General features: G+C 45.8%; 1 protein-coding gene across 3 annotated transcripts in view; it reads left to right on the top strand.

Annotated features, from left to right (window-relative positions):
* The window catches only part of LOC144722898 (ATP-binding cassette sub-family C member 8-like), a 117,534-nt gene that overhangs the window by 34,688 nt on the left and 65,039 nt on the right, over window positions 1-17,807 (top strand). For all 3 annotated transcript variants that reach the window (XM_078601303.1, XM_078601305.1, XM_078601304.1), the window contains 6 exons: window positions 1,137-1,301; window positions 2,054-2,209; window positions 3,527-3,661; window positions 6,545-6,707; window positions 8,134-8,174; window positions 8,889-9,031. In XM_078601303.1, coding sequence (XP_078457429.1) covers window positions 1,137-1,301; window positions 2,054-2,209; window positions 3,527-3,661; window positions 6,545-6,707; window positions 8,134-8,174; window positions 8,889-9,031 — 803 coding nt within the window. The remainder of the gene's footprint in view (window positions 1-1,136; window positions 1,302-2,053; window positions 2,210-3,526; window positions 3,662-6,544; window positions 6,708-8,133; window positions 8,175-8,888; window positions 9,032-17,807) is intronic.

Raw genomic sequence — 17,807 nt, 5'->3', positions numbered from 1 at the left:
AGGTTTACTTTAATAGTTCAAACAACATTATGCAGCACGTAAAAAAGCTTGAATCTTGAACAGGAGTTTTGTTTCGATAAATTAACACACCAGCTGATGATTGATTTCCAAATGTGTTGTTGTGAGAATCATCCTTCAGTGCATGGCAGACAGGTATTTGATTATATCAATGGGTTCAATATATTGGTGGGGTATAGAAGACCGTGGAGGGAGGGGGAGCAGGGAAAGAGTGGGGGTGGGGTGGGTTGAAGGATTTAATGCAACCAATAATATTTATAATGAGGAGTCATGTATTGTGTTTGAGTTTTTTTCTCTCCTCACTTTATACTTTTCATGAGTGGGGCCCTGCCCCACCGGCCTCTAATGCACCTCCGATTAGCACGGTTGGCTATTACGGTGAGAAAGAAGTTCAACATACGTACAGTACATAGTGCCGAGCCGCCACTGATTTGGGCTTTGAGCCGGCACCATACCTGCCCTGTGCGTGAACCGCTATCATCCCCGGGTGCCTCACGATCGGAGACAATGGCTGCTGATACGCGCGACGCATGCACTTGATGACAAGTTGCGAGTGCTGTAGCCTCTTTGTGGGATCGCGAGCGGCACACGGACAGGGCACTAGTGTATCAGGAATGCGGCTGGTGTTCGTGCCTTCACTGGCTTCCGAATTCTTGTATCATTCTCCCCGTTTTAAACCTGTACCATCCATTGTTACAACATTGTGCATGATACATTTTGGAGTTAATTGCATTAAACATTAGGCGTTTGAGATAGAATTACAGTCTAATCATGCACTTTGGAGCTAAGGGTTGACAATGCCAATGTGATAGAATTTAGTGTATGTATGTTGAACTTTTTTTGCACCGTACGTAGCCAACCATGCTAATAGGAGGTGCAGCGCACGGTGAAAATCACATCACACATATCTAACACTAATGTTCCATGCAGCATTGGTGGCTAAGCAGAGGGAAAATACACATCGCATTGGTCTCTGCGTAAAAAACATTTGAAATGGTTACTATAAACGAATCCAACATCTTGGCTGTGTCCGTCCTTGAAGTGAAATTCTTGAAATGTGGCTCATTGACAGCGAGTCCCTCTGCTGCCTTAGCCATGTGCTTTGTGCCAATTCCCAGGACAAGTTCTTTGGCGTGTACTTCATCTCGTCACGGGAGTTTCTGGCCAACGCCTACGTGCTCGCGGTGCTGCTCTTCCTGGCGCTCATCCTGCAGCGCACATTCCTGCAGGCCTCCTATTACGTTGCCATCGAGACTGGCATCAACCTGCGGGGAGCCATACAGGTCAGAGAGAGACACTTGAGGACTCGCCTGCACGGGGTTGCACGACGCGGCACGGGGTGGCACAGGGCGGCCGGTGTCACTCCTCAGTAACCCCATGTAGGGTCTGGATATAGGAGCGCACCGTAGAGTTAATCTAGAACACCCAAAACTGTAAAAGGTTGCGGAGGTAGGAGGATGGGCTCCGGGGTTTTCTCTACGCTCAAGAGTACCCTCGACCCGAGAGAGTGGTTGGGTTAGTTACATAAACCTGGTCCACCTTAACCTGCTCCTGTTTAAGGAGAAAAGCACACGTCACTCCCCCCCCTCGCCATGCTGATGTTACCCGTGTTGGTATGTGCTCTCTGATGTGATGACTGATGTTGGTTAAATAATAATAAAAAAGTTCTGATCAGCCCTCAGTGTCCAAATTACTCAGGTTACTGAGCAATCAAGACAGTGCTGCCCTGGGGGAATGTAACAGTGGTCATTACCATGACAAGACCATTGCCCTGGTGGTGAGGTGTCTGCCACTGGCGTAGAATGACAAATAGCGATGATCAATGGCCCCGCTGATCGTCTGAGCAGTGAGACACTTTGGGCTCAAGATCCATTCGAGCAACAGACCTCTCACACTAAAAAACATATCGACATAATGTACCCACAATAGTGTTCTGTACACCCACACAGCGCTGTTTGTATAAGGCGTGTCTGTTTTTGTAACATGCTGTAATGTTGGTATTCTTCAGTGCGTGCGTGTTCGTGTCTTCCTTCAGACGACGATCTACAACAAAATCCTAAGGCTGTCCACATCCAACATGTCCATGGGGGAGATGACCATCGGGCAGATCTGCAACCTCGTGGCCATTGACACCAACCAGCTCATGTGGTTTATGTTCCTGTGCCCCAACCTCTGGGCCATGCCAGTCCAGGTAGGTTCTTCCACTGGGATTGCCATGCCACGGGGTCCGCGCGGTGTGACGATGCGGTTACTGCAATGGGTGTGCTGTGGCCCAGGGCTTCCCATGGACCTGTGAGCTTTTTTGGGGGTCCTCAGAGGTGTGCTTATGGCTTCAGAGGTAGAAGTTTCTGTTCCATAAGCCATCACAGATAATTTGTTGCTTTTCGTTGTCAAATGTAGTTTTCCAAAATTGCTCTATCGTGCTCTCGATTAGCCTCTTCAGGATTTTTATCCCAATCTGCCTACAGCAACTGTCTTAGGAATACATATTCCGTTGTATTTACCAGTTGGATACCTACACCAATTAATTAAAAGTTTGTTATACTTTTGTTTTGCTCATATTTACCTTTGGCCCAACTAGGGCACCCATCTTTGTCGAGTTTTTCAGTCATTTTCCGTAGCTCATGTCCATGAGCCACCTTATTCTGAGACGTATAGATGTTAACTCCATGGCTGTATAAAGATGTTACATAAACTCAAATGTATAAACTTGAAACACGTGCCATTAATAGCTATGCTTAATGGTATATATATGCACTAATTTTATTTTTTATCAGGAATATGGAGATCTGAAATTGCCGTGCTGCTGTTTCTGGGTTTAGACGATAATCATTTGCTTCCTATGTCCTTTGCGGTTCACTACTGCTGACATAATTATTCAGGCCGATTTCACCAAGCAAACCCTGTGCCTCAGGTGACTGAGTAATCAACATCGACTACTTTGCCGATCCAGGACGGGGGATGGGAAATTACCTTACAAAGGATAAATAAGGAAAAAATATATACTGTATGTCCTCCCATGTAATATGATATTTTAACAAATGGCAGAAGAGTCCACAAAGAAGTATGACCAATTTGATTTGCATTGATAAACAGAGAGAGACACAAATTAGGTTTATCGTTTTAACTGTCAGGAAATGTTGAGTGGACCTGTTCAAGACTTGGGCAAGACACATTTTAGACATTCTGGTCCTGCTATGTGTCGGTAGTGTCGCGGTTAGCCCACTGCGCTACGAACCCCGGCAACCCAAGTTCGATTCCCGCTCACGGCCAACACCAGTGACGATAATATGAATCGGTTCTGGGCCGACCATAGGTCGACTCAGCCTAAAATGAGTGCCTGGTGTGGTGTCTAAACATCGCAACTGGGGAGACAATGGCAGCCGGGCATGGTGTGGGCCACCAACCGCCTCGTGTGCCATTCCGGCCAACATAGGCGCTCGCTCACAGAACTTGCCCCAAAAGTTTCTTAAGGCTACGCGGGGGATCTTTGTCTTTTGTCGCGCAGATAGTGATGGGGGTCATCCTCCTGTATAACCAGCTGGGAGTGAGCGCGCTCATCGGGGCCACGGTGATCGCGCTGCTCGCCCCAGCGCAGTACTACATTGCCACCAAGCTGGCCGACGTGCAGAAGTGCACGCTGGTGAGGAGTGCGCACCACCACGCTCACCGAGCTGGCCCTCACCTGGTGGCCCAACGACTAAACCGCTCCGTCATGTCATCATTGGGCGGTGGACATTTCTTTATTTCAGTGATTGATCTGCTTTAACTCGTAGGCTTTCGCGGGAAATATTATTCATAGTGAAGTTTTTTTACACCATGGGAACCTCATTTGCCAGTAAAAATATGATCATTGGTTTTTTACCCTTCTATCTGGCAACAAAACTGACACCTATTTTTTTTTACAAGGAGTCATGTTTGCATAGACCGCAATACCTGCAGTCATAATACAAAAGACATAACTCTGACAATGTGCACTGTCCTTGAAGTTGATTGGTCCACACCCGAGACAGCTTTCCTTAGAGCCTAGTCTCACATGGGTTGGACCAGATGACTGCAGGTATTGCGGTCTATGCAAACATGACTCCTTGTAAAAAAAAAGTGTCAGTTTTGTTGCCAGATAGAAGGGTAAAAAACCAATTATCATAGTGAAGTTGTTTTTTCTTTTGTACTCAAATTTTAAACGTTATGGGTTTACTCTTAAACACACCGGTGTGCTGAAGCAGTAACTAATTGGCACGTTTCGTTCACGTGACAAACCTTACTAATTGGCTGTGTCGGGTGGTGGTGGGTTATCAACGCATTTATATTTATGCAATTTAACCAAGAACCAAAAACCTTTATGATAATTTGATGTTTTGTGGCTGTGATAGGTAATGGGCAGCAGGGGGAAATGCAGAAAATATACCATTGTTGTACTGTACTGTGCGACCATATCAATGCTGCTTTCCTTCACTAACCCCCACTTACCGACATGCGGCATGGTAAAATAACTTCCATTCCACGCAGGGATTAACAAAGAGGGCCATAATGTTGAGACGAGCATTCGTTTATTGGTCGTTAATATTTTAGCTCAACATTTTCACACACGCAGCAAACCAGTGATCGTGAAAATGCTTTTTGATGTGCGTGATGATGAAGTGAATATAACGTAATGTCTTTCATTGTACGATGTCTTGGCAGTGGAAAACAAAAGTGTGTACATGCTCACACAAAAATATTTTACGTGTGCTGCACACGTTTTTGCAACGTGTTTTGTGGGCTGTACCGCGTGCTGTTCGGCATAATGTCCTACATCTCATGCCACTTGCTGCGAGCTTCTTCGGGAGCCGCATGTGCATTCGAATGCTGTGATACATCTAGACACGTCGCACCCTGGTCTCAATCTGAAGTCAATGCCAAGCAGAAATCACTCCGAGAGGTTTTCCACATCTAATCCGACCAAAGAAAAACTGCTTGGGCTTTACATGAAATGATCCATGGTGCTCTCAGTCTCGACTTCTCTAAACGTAAATCCGATTTAACGATAGCATCCTTCTGCCTACGCGTTGACCCAGCTCTAGAGTCTTCCCAGGCTGTTCATCGGTGTGGCTGAGAGACACCTGCCCCCTTGAGAAGCACAGACAGCTAAATGCTTTCTGACATTTACAGCTAAATGGCATCTGTCGGCATTCAAAGACACAGTGCATCATCGTCATGCAGTGCAGTCATTAAACGAATTAAATGTAGTTTCCTGTGAATTTACTTCAACTTTTTTTCACAAACGAAACCACGTTTACTCTTTCGCTTAAGCGGTGACGGTGTTTTTCTTGTGATCGTTTTCAGGAAGGGTCGAATGACCGCTACCGATGTTGTCTGAAACTTAAATAGCCACTGCATCAAGTAAATGTCTTTAATTGCTCCACTTATCCCATTATTCCATTAATCAATGGCTTTAACTTCCTTGTTTGAGACTGAATTCACATTACGCATGCTGAAATGTGTACTCGTGTTTCTTGTTACCTTTCCCTCCCGGTAATAAGCGTGCTCTTCATGTTAGAGCTATGTTGCATCACATATATACTTATCTTTTACCGGTTGCCAATTTGTATGGGCCAGCCAGTCCTTAATTACTATAGCCTTGGGTAGGAATGACGTCCCTCGAGGCATTCCTTTTTAAAAAGCTAAATGTTTTTTTTTCCCCACCATGCATTAGTTGTTCTCAACCTGCTCGGTATGTCAGCCCCCCAATTAGAACCACAGAGAGGTCACATATCCACGCCTCTAGTCAACGCGGAGTTAGAAAGGCATTTGTTTCATGTTGTGTATTTGTGTGGTTTGTAAGGCATTACGGTGTGCTTGATGTTCCCTACACACATTCAAAATTCTCCTGCATGGTATCCACGCCACAGCCTCTCGCCCCCCCCCCCTGAAATGCTGGGGAAGGCGGGGGGGAGACGGACCCCATGAGTTGAGAACTACTGCAATATTTGGATTGCATTTCATTGAAATAAAACTTTTTAGGAACAAAAGTTTCACATCACCTACTCCTCACAGCTGAAATCATCACCAATGTGAACAATCAGCTTCCTGCAATCCCCGATTGCACTCGGGTTCTTTTTTACGGACCTTACAGTTGACTGCAAGTACATACAGAATAAAGTAAAGATGCACAGTAGCAATGTCAGAGCGGGATTACTGCGAGACTTGAAGACTAAGCGGGCAGCCGAGAGGGCTTGCTTAATCTTTGCAGACCGTTTCAAATGTAACAACATTCTGTGCGCACCTCCCCGGTGTCGGTGGTCCGGCACTACGTAGACTCGCAAACACTGGAGCCCGGCGGGTCAGGAATAGGGAATCAGTATACATATAGTAACTCGTGAATATGGGAAACTCGCGAATCCAGAACTCGCACATAGCGAGGGTTTACTGTGCACACACCGTTTACATTTGGTTGACGTAGACCCATCATTACCACGCGATGACTTTGCGCGCTGTGAATATCTGGGTAATTTTCCTCAACTGACATTGAATGTGGCGTGGACAGGAGTACTCCAACGAGCGCCTCATGAAGACGAGTGAAATGCTCAAGGGCATCAAGCTGCTCAAGCTGTACGCCTGGGAAAACATCTTCTGCTCCAGCGTGGAGACCCTGAGGGAGAAGGAACTCAAGAGCCTCAAGACCTTTGCCATCTACACATCCCTCTCCAGTGAGTTCCAATTCTCCCCTCGTTCCCCCTCTCGGAGGGGGCACACACTCGACAGGGTGGTCCGGATGTCTCGTGACCCCCATTTCATTCTCTAGAAATTAATATAGTTTTTAAAAGTAAGGTTATATTTAAAGCAGAAATGAATATTCAAAGGAAAACAAAATATGGGTCAATGAATTGGGGGTTACAACACATCTGGACCACCCTGTTCAGTGAACCTCTTTCCTTCTCGAGCACCACTCTCTTCTTCTCCACTAATTCTCTCTCCAGTCCTTCCTTCCTGCACAGAACCAGTGAGTGGCCTGGTGATTATTCCTTCCGCACTAAGCTGCGTTAACTTTATAATGAACAATGTTAATTAAAATGGCACTGTTGTAAAGTTGTATTTATTAATAAACACCTGAAATGTGTTTATTTACGTTACAGCAACAACACTGGGTCACGACCCGGCCCGCACAGACAGTGCTGCCCTACCCTCGCTCCCAATTTGTGAATTTCACATTAGTTTGCTACTGTCTTTCTCTCTCTCTCTCTCTGTGCATCTCTCTCTGATCTCTACTCCAGTGACCCGGGTGCTGCTGCGCGGTCCATTTTCTGCCCCGCCTCCTCCCCCCCCCCCCTTCTCTCTCCCCCCCTACTGCCGAGGCCTATATAACCTCGTGCCACGGCAGATCTCTCGCCTACTTCAGCAGTTTTTCTTGCTGTGGTTGTCCCACCTGATGACGATTGCTTGTGTTGTGATCGAAACATCGTGGTTTTTTTATTTTTCTACCTATGTGACTTTACCGAAAGAACCAAAGAATATAGTTATATTCATATTTTATCATGAGCATAAACACACCTGCTACTCTGGCTTACATTCATCAGCAGCTCACTCAGTGCCTTACATCATATCTTAACCACTCCATCGCCCTGCTGTGGTGCTGGAGTCTAACCAGGGAGACCGCCCAGCGGCAGCTCTCACGGTGTCATGACTCAAGTTGAATGCTCCACCATCCTGCAAATGTGGATTAGTCTGCTAGTAGGGGATGGTGATATTGGACTGGCTTTGGGGCAGCTTGGGACTGACCAAGAGCTAGCAGGCGCCACAAATCTCATGAATCGGGCCACGTTTGTCACAAGAGACGTGAAAACAACTGTGATCCTCATCTTCTCACACTGCCATTTACCTTGATGCATGCTTACCAAATCACTTTAGCATGCACCCACAGTAATGGACAATGTACTTGAGAAATAACAAACAATGAGCCGACAGCAAATATAGTATGGATTTTTTTTTTCATCAACAAATGCATATGTAGTGTAAATTGCTGGCAATAACAATCGTGCAATGTTTCTGAATTTGTTTGAAAATATCTATTGCATGCTATCACTCAGCTGTACTGGTCTGAGACGTTCTCAAAATATCTCCTCTGTGTGTGTGCAGTTTTCATGAATGCTGGAATTCCAATTGCAGCCGTCCTTGCCGTGAGTATCACCCACACACATGTTCTTTCCTGCCCATCATGAAACCATTGTGACGTATGTATGTTTAACTTCTTTCGCACCGTACATCGCCCACCGTGCTAATCAGAGGTGCGGGGAAGGACAACAAACTAAACACAAAAAGCAGTTTTAAAGGATTTTTTGTGACAGTGCCCAAGTGAAGGCACACAGCTCCATTTGTTTTCCATTTCATTCACTCATTGCTCAAGGAGAACATTTTGCTTGGCTTTGGATGAAACAATGATTGGAGTTCATCACAAACTGCGATCTTTCAGAGCAAAGTAGCTCCAGCTGACACGAAAATGTTTCTCCTTCTGTGCTGTTAACACTATAACACGGATATTTCACTGATAGCCGTGTAACCTCGCGCACGTGTGTGTGGGGAGCGGTGGCGCAGCGGTTAGCATGCTGTGCTAAGAACTCGATGACCCGAGCTTGATTCCTGCTCACGGCCAACACCAGTGACGATTATCTGTCCTGGGCCTTCCCTAGGTCAACTCATCTGTAAATGAGTACCTGGTTACGGTGTTTAAACATGACCACTGGGGAGAGAAAGACGGCCGGGCGTGGTGCTTGCCACCCACCCCCTCGTTTACCATTGCCGGCCTTCATAGGTGATTTTACTCGCTAAACAGCGATTGCCCCAAGAGTCTGTTGAGGCTATAAGGGGGCTCTCTGTCTTTGTTTTTTGTGTAGACGTTTGTGGCTCATGCCCACATTGAGGAGACCGAGCTGACCCCGTCGGTGGCGTTCGCGTCTCTGTCGCTGTTCCACATCTTGGTGACGCCGCTCTTCCTCCTGTCCACCGTGGTGCGCTTCACCGTCAAGGCTCTCGTCAGGTAGGGCCCAGGTGCTCTTCAGAATAATTGTAAACATTTAATTTACGGTGAAAGGATGCTGCCACGGTGTAACGGTCAGCACACCGGACTTGCAATCCGGATGTCATGCCAGGGCAGTTGAAACAATCAGGACCTTGTTAAGGTCCCTCGTCATCGCTCGAAGGCATGCCAAGCCCTTTTGGACCCATACGATTAACCTTCAACAATGCAAGTTCAACCTCGATGAAGTTTATGAATAGAGTTCAAAAGAACTCACAAACAAACACCTTATTGTGAAAGAACCAACGCAGAAGATCCCTGGGAATGATCTTCCACGAAGCTCATGGTCGATTCTAAACCGCATCCGCACAAACTATGGCAGATGCGGATTCCTCATGCACAAATGGAAAATTAAAAACTCTCCAGTGTGTGACTGTGGTCATACAGAACAGACTGTAAAACATATAACGACACCAGTGCCCGATCCACAAATACGAAGGAGACATTACAGCGATACACTCCGCTACTCGTGACGAAGTTATCTGAGTTAACCACCTGAATGTGAAATTGTTGTTGTTTCTCTGCATCAACGTCAACCATACGGCAACAAGAAGTTGAAACAATGGGGCACATTTCTTAAATCCCCTGGCCTCTATTCACCGAGCAGTATAAATGGGTTCATCGCAGTCTATTAGCGGGTTGCATGTGGTCGGGTAAAGTTTGCGAACTACCATCTGGATGGATATCCATTGTTATTTATATGCATAGATTAACCCCCCCTTTGCCTTCGTACCTGATTGGCTCACAAGTGACAACATCACATTTATCTGCATCCCTCTATTTAAAACTGAAACAGGAGGATTTCTCCACAATTCCGGCTGTTGTCTGATAAGGCTGGTTGCAATTACCGGCGAAACATCATGGCACTCGAATTGTAAATGTTGTTGGTTTGCTCGCCAACACACCGGTGTGTTGTACTGGTAACGAATTGGCACGTTTTGTTTATGTGACAAACCTTACTAATAGGCTGTGTCGGATGGTGGCGGGTTTAACGACATATTTATATTTACGTGATCTAACCCAAAAACCTCTATTATGGGTACTACCACCTCTTTGAAGATATCTGGCTGCTGTGAAAGAGTAGGCCAAAATTCCATCTAAGGAAGCTCTCTAGAGCTCCCTCGAGTGAGGGCTCTTCCGCCAGCAGTGGCGAGAAGAAGATATTGCAGGGCTGTTCTTCAGTTTGCCAGGAAAGCCTCATTCAGCACTGTCCTTAATTGGGATGTTTTTGAGCATGGTCCGTAATTGGGATGTTTAATTGATTCCTTTAAAAGCAGTATTTTTTCACGTGAAAGAAACCTAAGTACTCAGAAAAAACCATGCATACCAGTGGATAACTCTCAAAGCTCTGTACAGATGGGTTTATGAGCCCACTTGCTGTACTGTTACCTCATGACCACCTCACAAACCTAGTGGGTTGTAGAGTTTAACATTTGTTTAGGTGATCCACAACCCTGCTCTTCGGTCAGTTTGTTACTTTTTCTTAATTGACAATAATTGTGCGTTCCTAGCAGTCATGATAATTTTACGCTGTGTAAGCCCTGAGATTCATTCGGGTCACGAATTAGCCTCGTGGCTTTATTGGTGGCTGGTAATGCAATGAGCAATAGCTACTCCTCTGTCAGTCTGTGGGATGCTCCTGACCACTGCAGGCTCATCTGGCTTGAGTGATGCTTTGCTTACACAGGCTGCGACTCTGTAGGTTCCTCTGGCTTCAGGAATTGTACCGGACCAGGTTTTTTTTTCCTTGTTGGAGATTGTAGCCACTTTAGACATCTTTTTACTGGGTGGTTAGACAAAGGCCCTAATGTGTATCTCTATCACAAAGGTGTCATCAGACAATGGGACAGTAGACATTCTAGAAGTGCCTGTGGGTTTGTTCTGTAATGCAGAACATTAAGAGACTGCATTGGCATGGTGGATTTGATAGGATGAAACTAACTGAAATCTTTAGTATGAACATACATATATATGGTTAAGGTAAGAGTGATAGATATTGCTGTAAGGGTCAGAGGGATGTATTTTAACAAAGCATATAGAAGATAAGTTTCTGGCTTTTGAGTGTAGAAGCATGCAGAGAATGCTATAAATGTCATGAAAGGATATGGTTAGGAAGTGTGGAGTTTGGAAAACAATTTGGCAAAAAGTGGCATTGATGTAATCTTCTTCTTTTGTATGGTTGATGTAGATGCAGAGCAACAACTACAATTCTAGATTTGAAGCTTTCGTGACTGCAAGGAATCATCTTCTTAGGTTCTTTCGGTAAAGCCACGCAGAAAGTAAAATAAAATAAAAACAAAAATCACGACGTTTCGGAGGCAACACAAGTCTCCGTCATCAGGTGGGACCGTCACAGCCAGATTAGCTGTATCAAGTGAGGCAATGATTCAAGATGTAATCCCTTAAAAGCGAGTTGAGGGGGGAGGGAGAGGGAGGGGGGAGCTCATCAGACTATGGTAGCCAATGAAAGGAACGTATCGAGAGGGAGGGGGGGCGAGGCCAAAAGGGTGGGCGATGGACGTGGAAGCGCTTGTGCGCAAGCGGCCAATTACTGCACACGCCAACACAATGGAGCGATTGTGCGCAAGCGGCCAGCCACTGCACCCGCCAACACAATGGGCAGAGAGGAGGAGGGGAGGTCTAATACACATGATAGACAAAAGAACGAAAATGATGATGGGTACAAACTTAGGGGAAGCTCATCAGACTATGGTGGCCAATGAATGGAACGTATCGGGAGAGAGGGGGGGGGCCGGGGGGGGGGCGAGGCCAAAAGGGTGGGCGACGGACGTGGAAGCGCTTGTGCGCAAGCGGCCAATTACTGCACACGCCAACACAATGGAGAGAGAGGGGGAGGGGGGGGTCTGATACACATGATAGACAAAAGAACGAAAATGCCCATGTTTATACCAATGCTGGCTGAACAATGAAGAGAGTACTGTTAAAATAACTGGGGATGTTAACACTCGGTAAAGTACAGTAAAATAGTGCCTGTCAGATAAGATGGTCCAAAAAATTTGTGATTAAGTCTTTTTTGCGTGGTTGATAACATCTTTCCAATGATTACTAAGTTTGTACCCATCATCACGGTTGAAATTATGTCTGTGTTTGTATATTTGTATGGCTTCGTGTACAACCTTTGATGGTAGCCGGGAGGTTTACAGAGAACCTTGGTCTCGGAAAAGACAATTTCATGAGAGCCCACCGAGTTGTAGCAATGATCGGCCACGGCAGAAGAATCAGTTCTGCCGTGTTTCAGATCTGACTTGTGCTCGCGGACACGATCAGAAACATGATGTTTCGTTTCTCCAATGTAGCAATCACCACAAATGCAACTCAATTTGTAGACTCCAGGATACTGTAAGTCAGGAACGACATCCTTCACAGATGGAATCAGATCACGGATTTTATGCACTGTACTGAATCGGACTTGGATCTTATGTTTGTTTAGAATTTTGGAGATCTTTTTGGTCACGCCAGCTATGTATGGTAACGTAATGGTTTTGGTCGGAGTTTCATGTGGCTGTTTCTGTGTGGTGGGAGAGACAGCTTGGCGGATAGTACGGTCAGAGTATCCGTTCATCCTGAGGGCCTGATGTACATGTCTTAATTCACCGGTCAGGTGGTGTTTGTCACCGGTCAGGTGGTGTTCTGACAAACACCACCTGACCGGTGAATTAAGACATGTACATCAGGCCCTCAGGATGAACGGATACTCTGACCGTACTATCCGCCAAGCTGTCTCTCCCACCACACAGAAACAGCCACATGAAACTCCGACCAAAACCATTACGTTACCATACATAGCTGGCGTGACCAAAAAGATCTCCAAAATTCTAAACAAACATAAGATCCAAGTCCGATTCAGTACAGTGCATAAAATCCGTGATCTGATTCCATCTGTGAAGGATGTCGTTCCTGACTTACAGTATCCTGGAGTCTACAAATTGAGTTGCATTTGTGGTGATTGCTACATTGGAGAAACGAAACGTCATGTTTCTGATCGTGTCCGCGAGCACAAGTCAGATCTGAAACACGGCAGAACTGATTCTTCTGCCGTGGCCGATCATTGCTACAACTCGGTGGGCTCTCATGAAATTGTCTTTTCCGAGACCAAGGTTCTCTGCAAACCTCCCGGCTACCATCAAAGGTTTGTACACGAAGCCATACAAATATACAAACACAGACATAATTTCAACCTTATTCTCAGGTTTTTTCGGTAAAGTCACGTAGGTAAAAACATTAAAAGTAATGAAAGTGACTTTACCGAAAAAACCTGAGAATATGAATCATTGCAGTCACGAAAGCTTCAAATCTAGAAATAATTTCAACCGTGATGATGGGTACAAACTTAGTAATCATTGGAAAGATGTTATCAACCACGCAAAAAAGACTTAATCACAAATTTTTTGGACCATCTTATCTGACAGGCACTATTTTACTGTACTTTACCGAGTGTTAACATCCCCAGTTATTTTAACAGTACTCTCTTCATTGTTCAGCCAGCATTGGTATAAACATGGGCATTTTGGTTCTTTTGTCTATCATGTGTATCAGACCCCCCCCTCCCCCTCTCTCTCCATTGTGTTGGCGTGTGCAGTAATTGGCCGCTTGCGCACAAGCGCTTCCACATCCGTCGCCCACCCTTTTGGCCTCGCCCCCCCCCCGGCCCCCCCCTCCCTCCCGATACGTTCCATTCATTGGCCACCATAGTCTGATGAGCTCCCCCTAAGTTTGTACCCATCATCATTTTCGTTCTTTTGTCTATCATGTGTATTAGACCTCCCCTCCTCCTCTCTGCCCATTGTGTTGGCGGGTGCAGTGGCTGGCCGCTTGCGCACAATCGCTCCATTGTGTTGGCGTGTGCAGTAATTGGCCGCTTGCGCACAAGCGCTTCCACGTCCATCGCCCACCCTTTTGGCCTCGCCCCCCCTCCCTCTCGATACGTTCCTTTCATTGGCTACCATAGTCTGATGAGCTCCCCCCTCCCTCTCCCTCCCCCCTCAACTCGCTTTTAAGGGATTACATCTTGAATCATTGCCTCACTTGATACAGCTAATCTGGCTGTGACGGTCCCACCTGATGACGGAGACTTGTGTTGCCTCCGAAACGTCGTGATTTTTGTTTTTATTTTATTTTACTTTCTGCGTGGCTTTACCGAAAGAACCTAAGAAGACAACAACTACAATTTCACATTCAGGTGGTCAAGCCAGATAACTACGTCAGGAGCAGCGGAGTTTGATCGCTGTGATATTTCCTTCGTATTTGTGGATTGGGAATTGCGTCGTTATGTTGTATGATCTGTACTGGATGACCACCGTCGCACACTTCTGGGGAGTTTTGAATTTTCCATTTGTACATCCGGTATCCGCATCTGCCATGGTTTGTGCAGTGGATGTGATTTAGGGTGAGCTATGAGCTAGATGTACTGAAGAAGAGGAGGAGAAGGAAGAGGAGGCATCTAAATTTAGTGACACATTCATTGTGCCTGGCATTGTAAGTCAATCACCGCTCACGTCTGAGATGAATAACGCCCCAGTCACGCTCGTTCTGCACCTGACTAAGAATAGCTCCTTGGGCCTCTTTCATGCATTTTCAAATCTTCACTGTGCATATTGCATCAATTATTCATCCGAACCTACATGGTACATTCAAACGGTTTGATGACTTTTTTATTTTTATTATAACTAGAAAAGTAATGCATCTCCAAAATCATATTATGACACAGTACTGTGGGCCATAAAGTGACGTGAAAACGATTGTTGCCAAGCATTGTAATGCTATAGCACACACGATGAGAACACAGCTGCTCTACTTAGTGTCTCATAGCGAATGCAGGTCCAGTAAGTGCAGCTGTATTAACCCCCACAGCTCTGTGAAGCCTGCATTTGGTGTTTGAACTGGAATTGGCAACACACAGGCAAACTACGGTTATGCATGAAACGACTACGGACGTTCAGAAGATTCTGCTTTTGAAGTGTCGCGTTAAGAATAGCGCACTTGCTTGGCATGCCGCGTGGCCTGAAGTGAAATTTTATCTTGCAATGCCGTGAAGCTGGATTGGTAATGGTGTGACGCAGCCACTCGGCAGATAGCAGAGGTCCGGGGAGTTGTGCCGTCCGTTGTCCATCGTGTGCCAACTACACCACGATCGCCACACTTCTTCGTCCCATCACCATTGTCACGTGGACCGGTTTAGCACCATCGTAGTCCTGTCTCTCTGAGTGAGATGATGTGTATCGAGTGTCTAACCCGGATAATTTACATGAGGGATTTGAGATTTTGGAGTGTGTATTAAAATAAACATGAAAGTTATATGAATAAAATATTGATACAGTAGCATGCGGTAGATAGTTTTAGAGGATTTACATGATGACCAATATTATCATCTTAAACTCTACTTCCACATGGCAAGTATGTTAAATGTAACCATGTAATAGGTTTATATATATATATGTAGTGAGTCCAACTGAGTCGCAGACGTTGTCTTAGGAGCAACACGTTTATTAACTATTTGCAAAACATACTCCAGGACTATTAACACCAAACTAACTACGCTACGGCAGAATTAGACGCGGTGCCACTATCCCGGTCCGGACCACAAGTTGGGTCCCGGACCGCATGGCTGGAGGCTTTTTCAAGCTTGACGTGGATCTCCTGCCTCTCCAACAGTAAGAACCCCTAGCCCCTTACAGGGCCCCCCTTATATTGGGCCGGGCTGGGGCTGGCTCCGCCTCTCGCCCCGCCTACCTTCTCGCCCCTTGCCCGAAGGCTCTTGAGAGTTCTTCCCAGACCATGTGACCACCCATTGGCCCCCTCCACCGATGGCCCCCTCCAGTATCATCCGGACACATGTCCCCAGGTCAGCCAGAGTATCATGCCCCCAACGTAACCCCAGCTGGCTGACTCTCGCTCTCTCAACGGGAGCCCGCGACACACGCTGTGCGTGGTGCCACCGCGCTTCACCAGCGCTCACCCAAGCCCCCACTAGGGCTGGTACTACACCCCGTGTCCAGGGTGTACCCACAACAGTATACATCTCGCCGTGGCCTCGCAGGCCCGGCACCACACAGTGACATTTCCAGTCACTACATTTCTATAACATGTAGGTTTCCGTAGCAAATACAGTGATCTATATTTGTTTTTGGGGAAAGCCACTTGGCTTCGAAGCAGTTTGAAAGCTCAAAGCAATTTGTAAAATACGTCATATGTTATATTAAATGTAGTCAGGAAAGTCAGAATTGTATCAATACATTGTGAGATATAAAATCTTTGTAAGCATAACAATCTCAACGGGTGATGGAGGCTTCATGATAATGTCCGCATAGAACATCCAATGCATGGCATCATCCAAAAAAAAATGTAGATCTTAAGCACATTAATATGCGTGTATGATGAACTTATTTCGCACAGAATGTAGCCAACTGAGATATTCGGAGGTGCAACGGAAGGACAACAAACTCCACACAAAAAGCAGTTCTAAAGATATTCGTCCTAAATCTAGATTTAAAAGTGCATAGCTCCAGTGGCTTCTTCATATCAGAAGGAAGAGCATTCCAGATAGCCACAGAAGTGCATCTGAAAGCACGCGATGCAGTGACCATCTTTGTTCGATGGCCAGCCAACAGCCGCTGTGAGGATGACTGGAGTGTCACGTGATGGATTCAAACATTTGTCCTTGCATTGGTCACCAATTTCCCAACTTTACTATGCTGAGAACTATAGCATGGCACTGTAAAGGCAGTATGGAATTCTACTGCGTTAAAACTATCTGCGGGTATTGAGTCATGAACTGCCCATACTGTGATTAGGATGCCAGTTCGTATTATTCAGTGGAAATATTCAGGACTAAAACTGCTAAACTAAGGGAGTCTTTCAATCTATTCTTAGGAAAATTAGGTAGATGTCCGAAGACGGACTGCACATGCACTTTGTCATCACATCGTATTTACGAACTTCTATTTATTCAGGACTCAGACGTTAGCCTTTCTTGTATTATTTTACTGCAGCGGGTGTCTTTATGTGGTATGTTGATCTCCTCTGCTCAATCTGCTTTACATCTTAAGCATGTCTGGTTGTGATGTATTCCGCGTGCGTGGCACTAAGTGCTGCTTAGTCACACGATATACATTCTGAGTGTGTCTGGATGTGCTAATGTGCAAAGAATGTCATCTTGCCTTCCTAAAATAAGCTTGCCTGGCCATTCCATGTGTGTGTTTTTTTACGGGGAACAATGTCGTAGCTGGTTCACGGAGAGTGCTGTTATCGCGACAACCAAAATCCAATTCCCGGTAGTGTACAACATCAGTTCCAAGTTGTATATATAAACCAAACATGGGCCCCTCCCCCAGGTCAAATCGGCCTTAAGTGAGTGTCAGGTGCAATGACCATTCTCAGTAAAGAGACTCAAACTAACAGCACTCACGCTGAAAGTTTCGATTTACTAATGAAGGATCTTCTCTCATCCTTCGTGCTTCGTTTAAATTTAATGTGTTGTTTGTGTTTTCAAAACCAGCACGTTCATTTGGTAATTTCAGGGCTTTATATCAGCAATGCAAAGGAGCATGGGTCCGGAGAATGAAGCGGCCTCGCTCACAGCCACCACGGAGGTCTAGAGAATGTGACCTCACTGCCATACTCAATCCTATCAGGGTTAATCCTACCAAAGCAGTCGGTCAACTCATGTTAGCTTTTCCTTCATACCAGCACAGTTACACAACCTGCAGCACATTCTTGT

This window comes from Lampetra planeri, chromosome 16 (genome assembly GCF_965212315.1).
Source record: "Lampetra planeri chromosome 16, kcLamPlan1.2.h2, whole genome shotgun sequence".
Lineage (NCBI taxonomy): Eukaryota > Metazoa > Chordata > Hyperoartia > Petromyzontiformes > Petromyzontidae > Lampetra > Lampetra planeri.
Note: the sequence above shows the minus strand (reverse complement) of the source record. Positions and strands in the feature narration are given on the sequence as shown.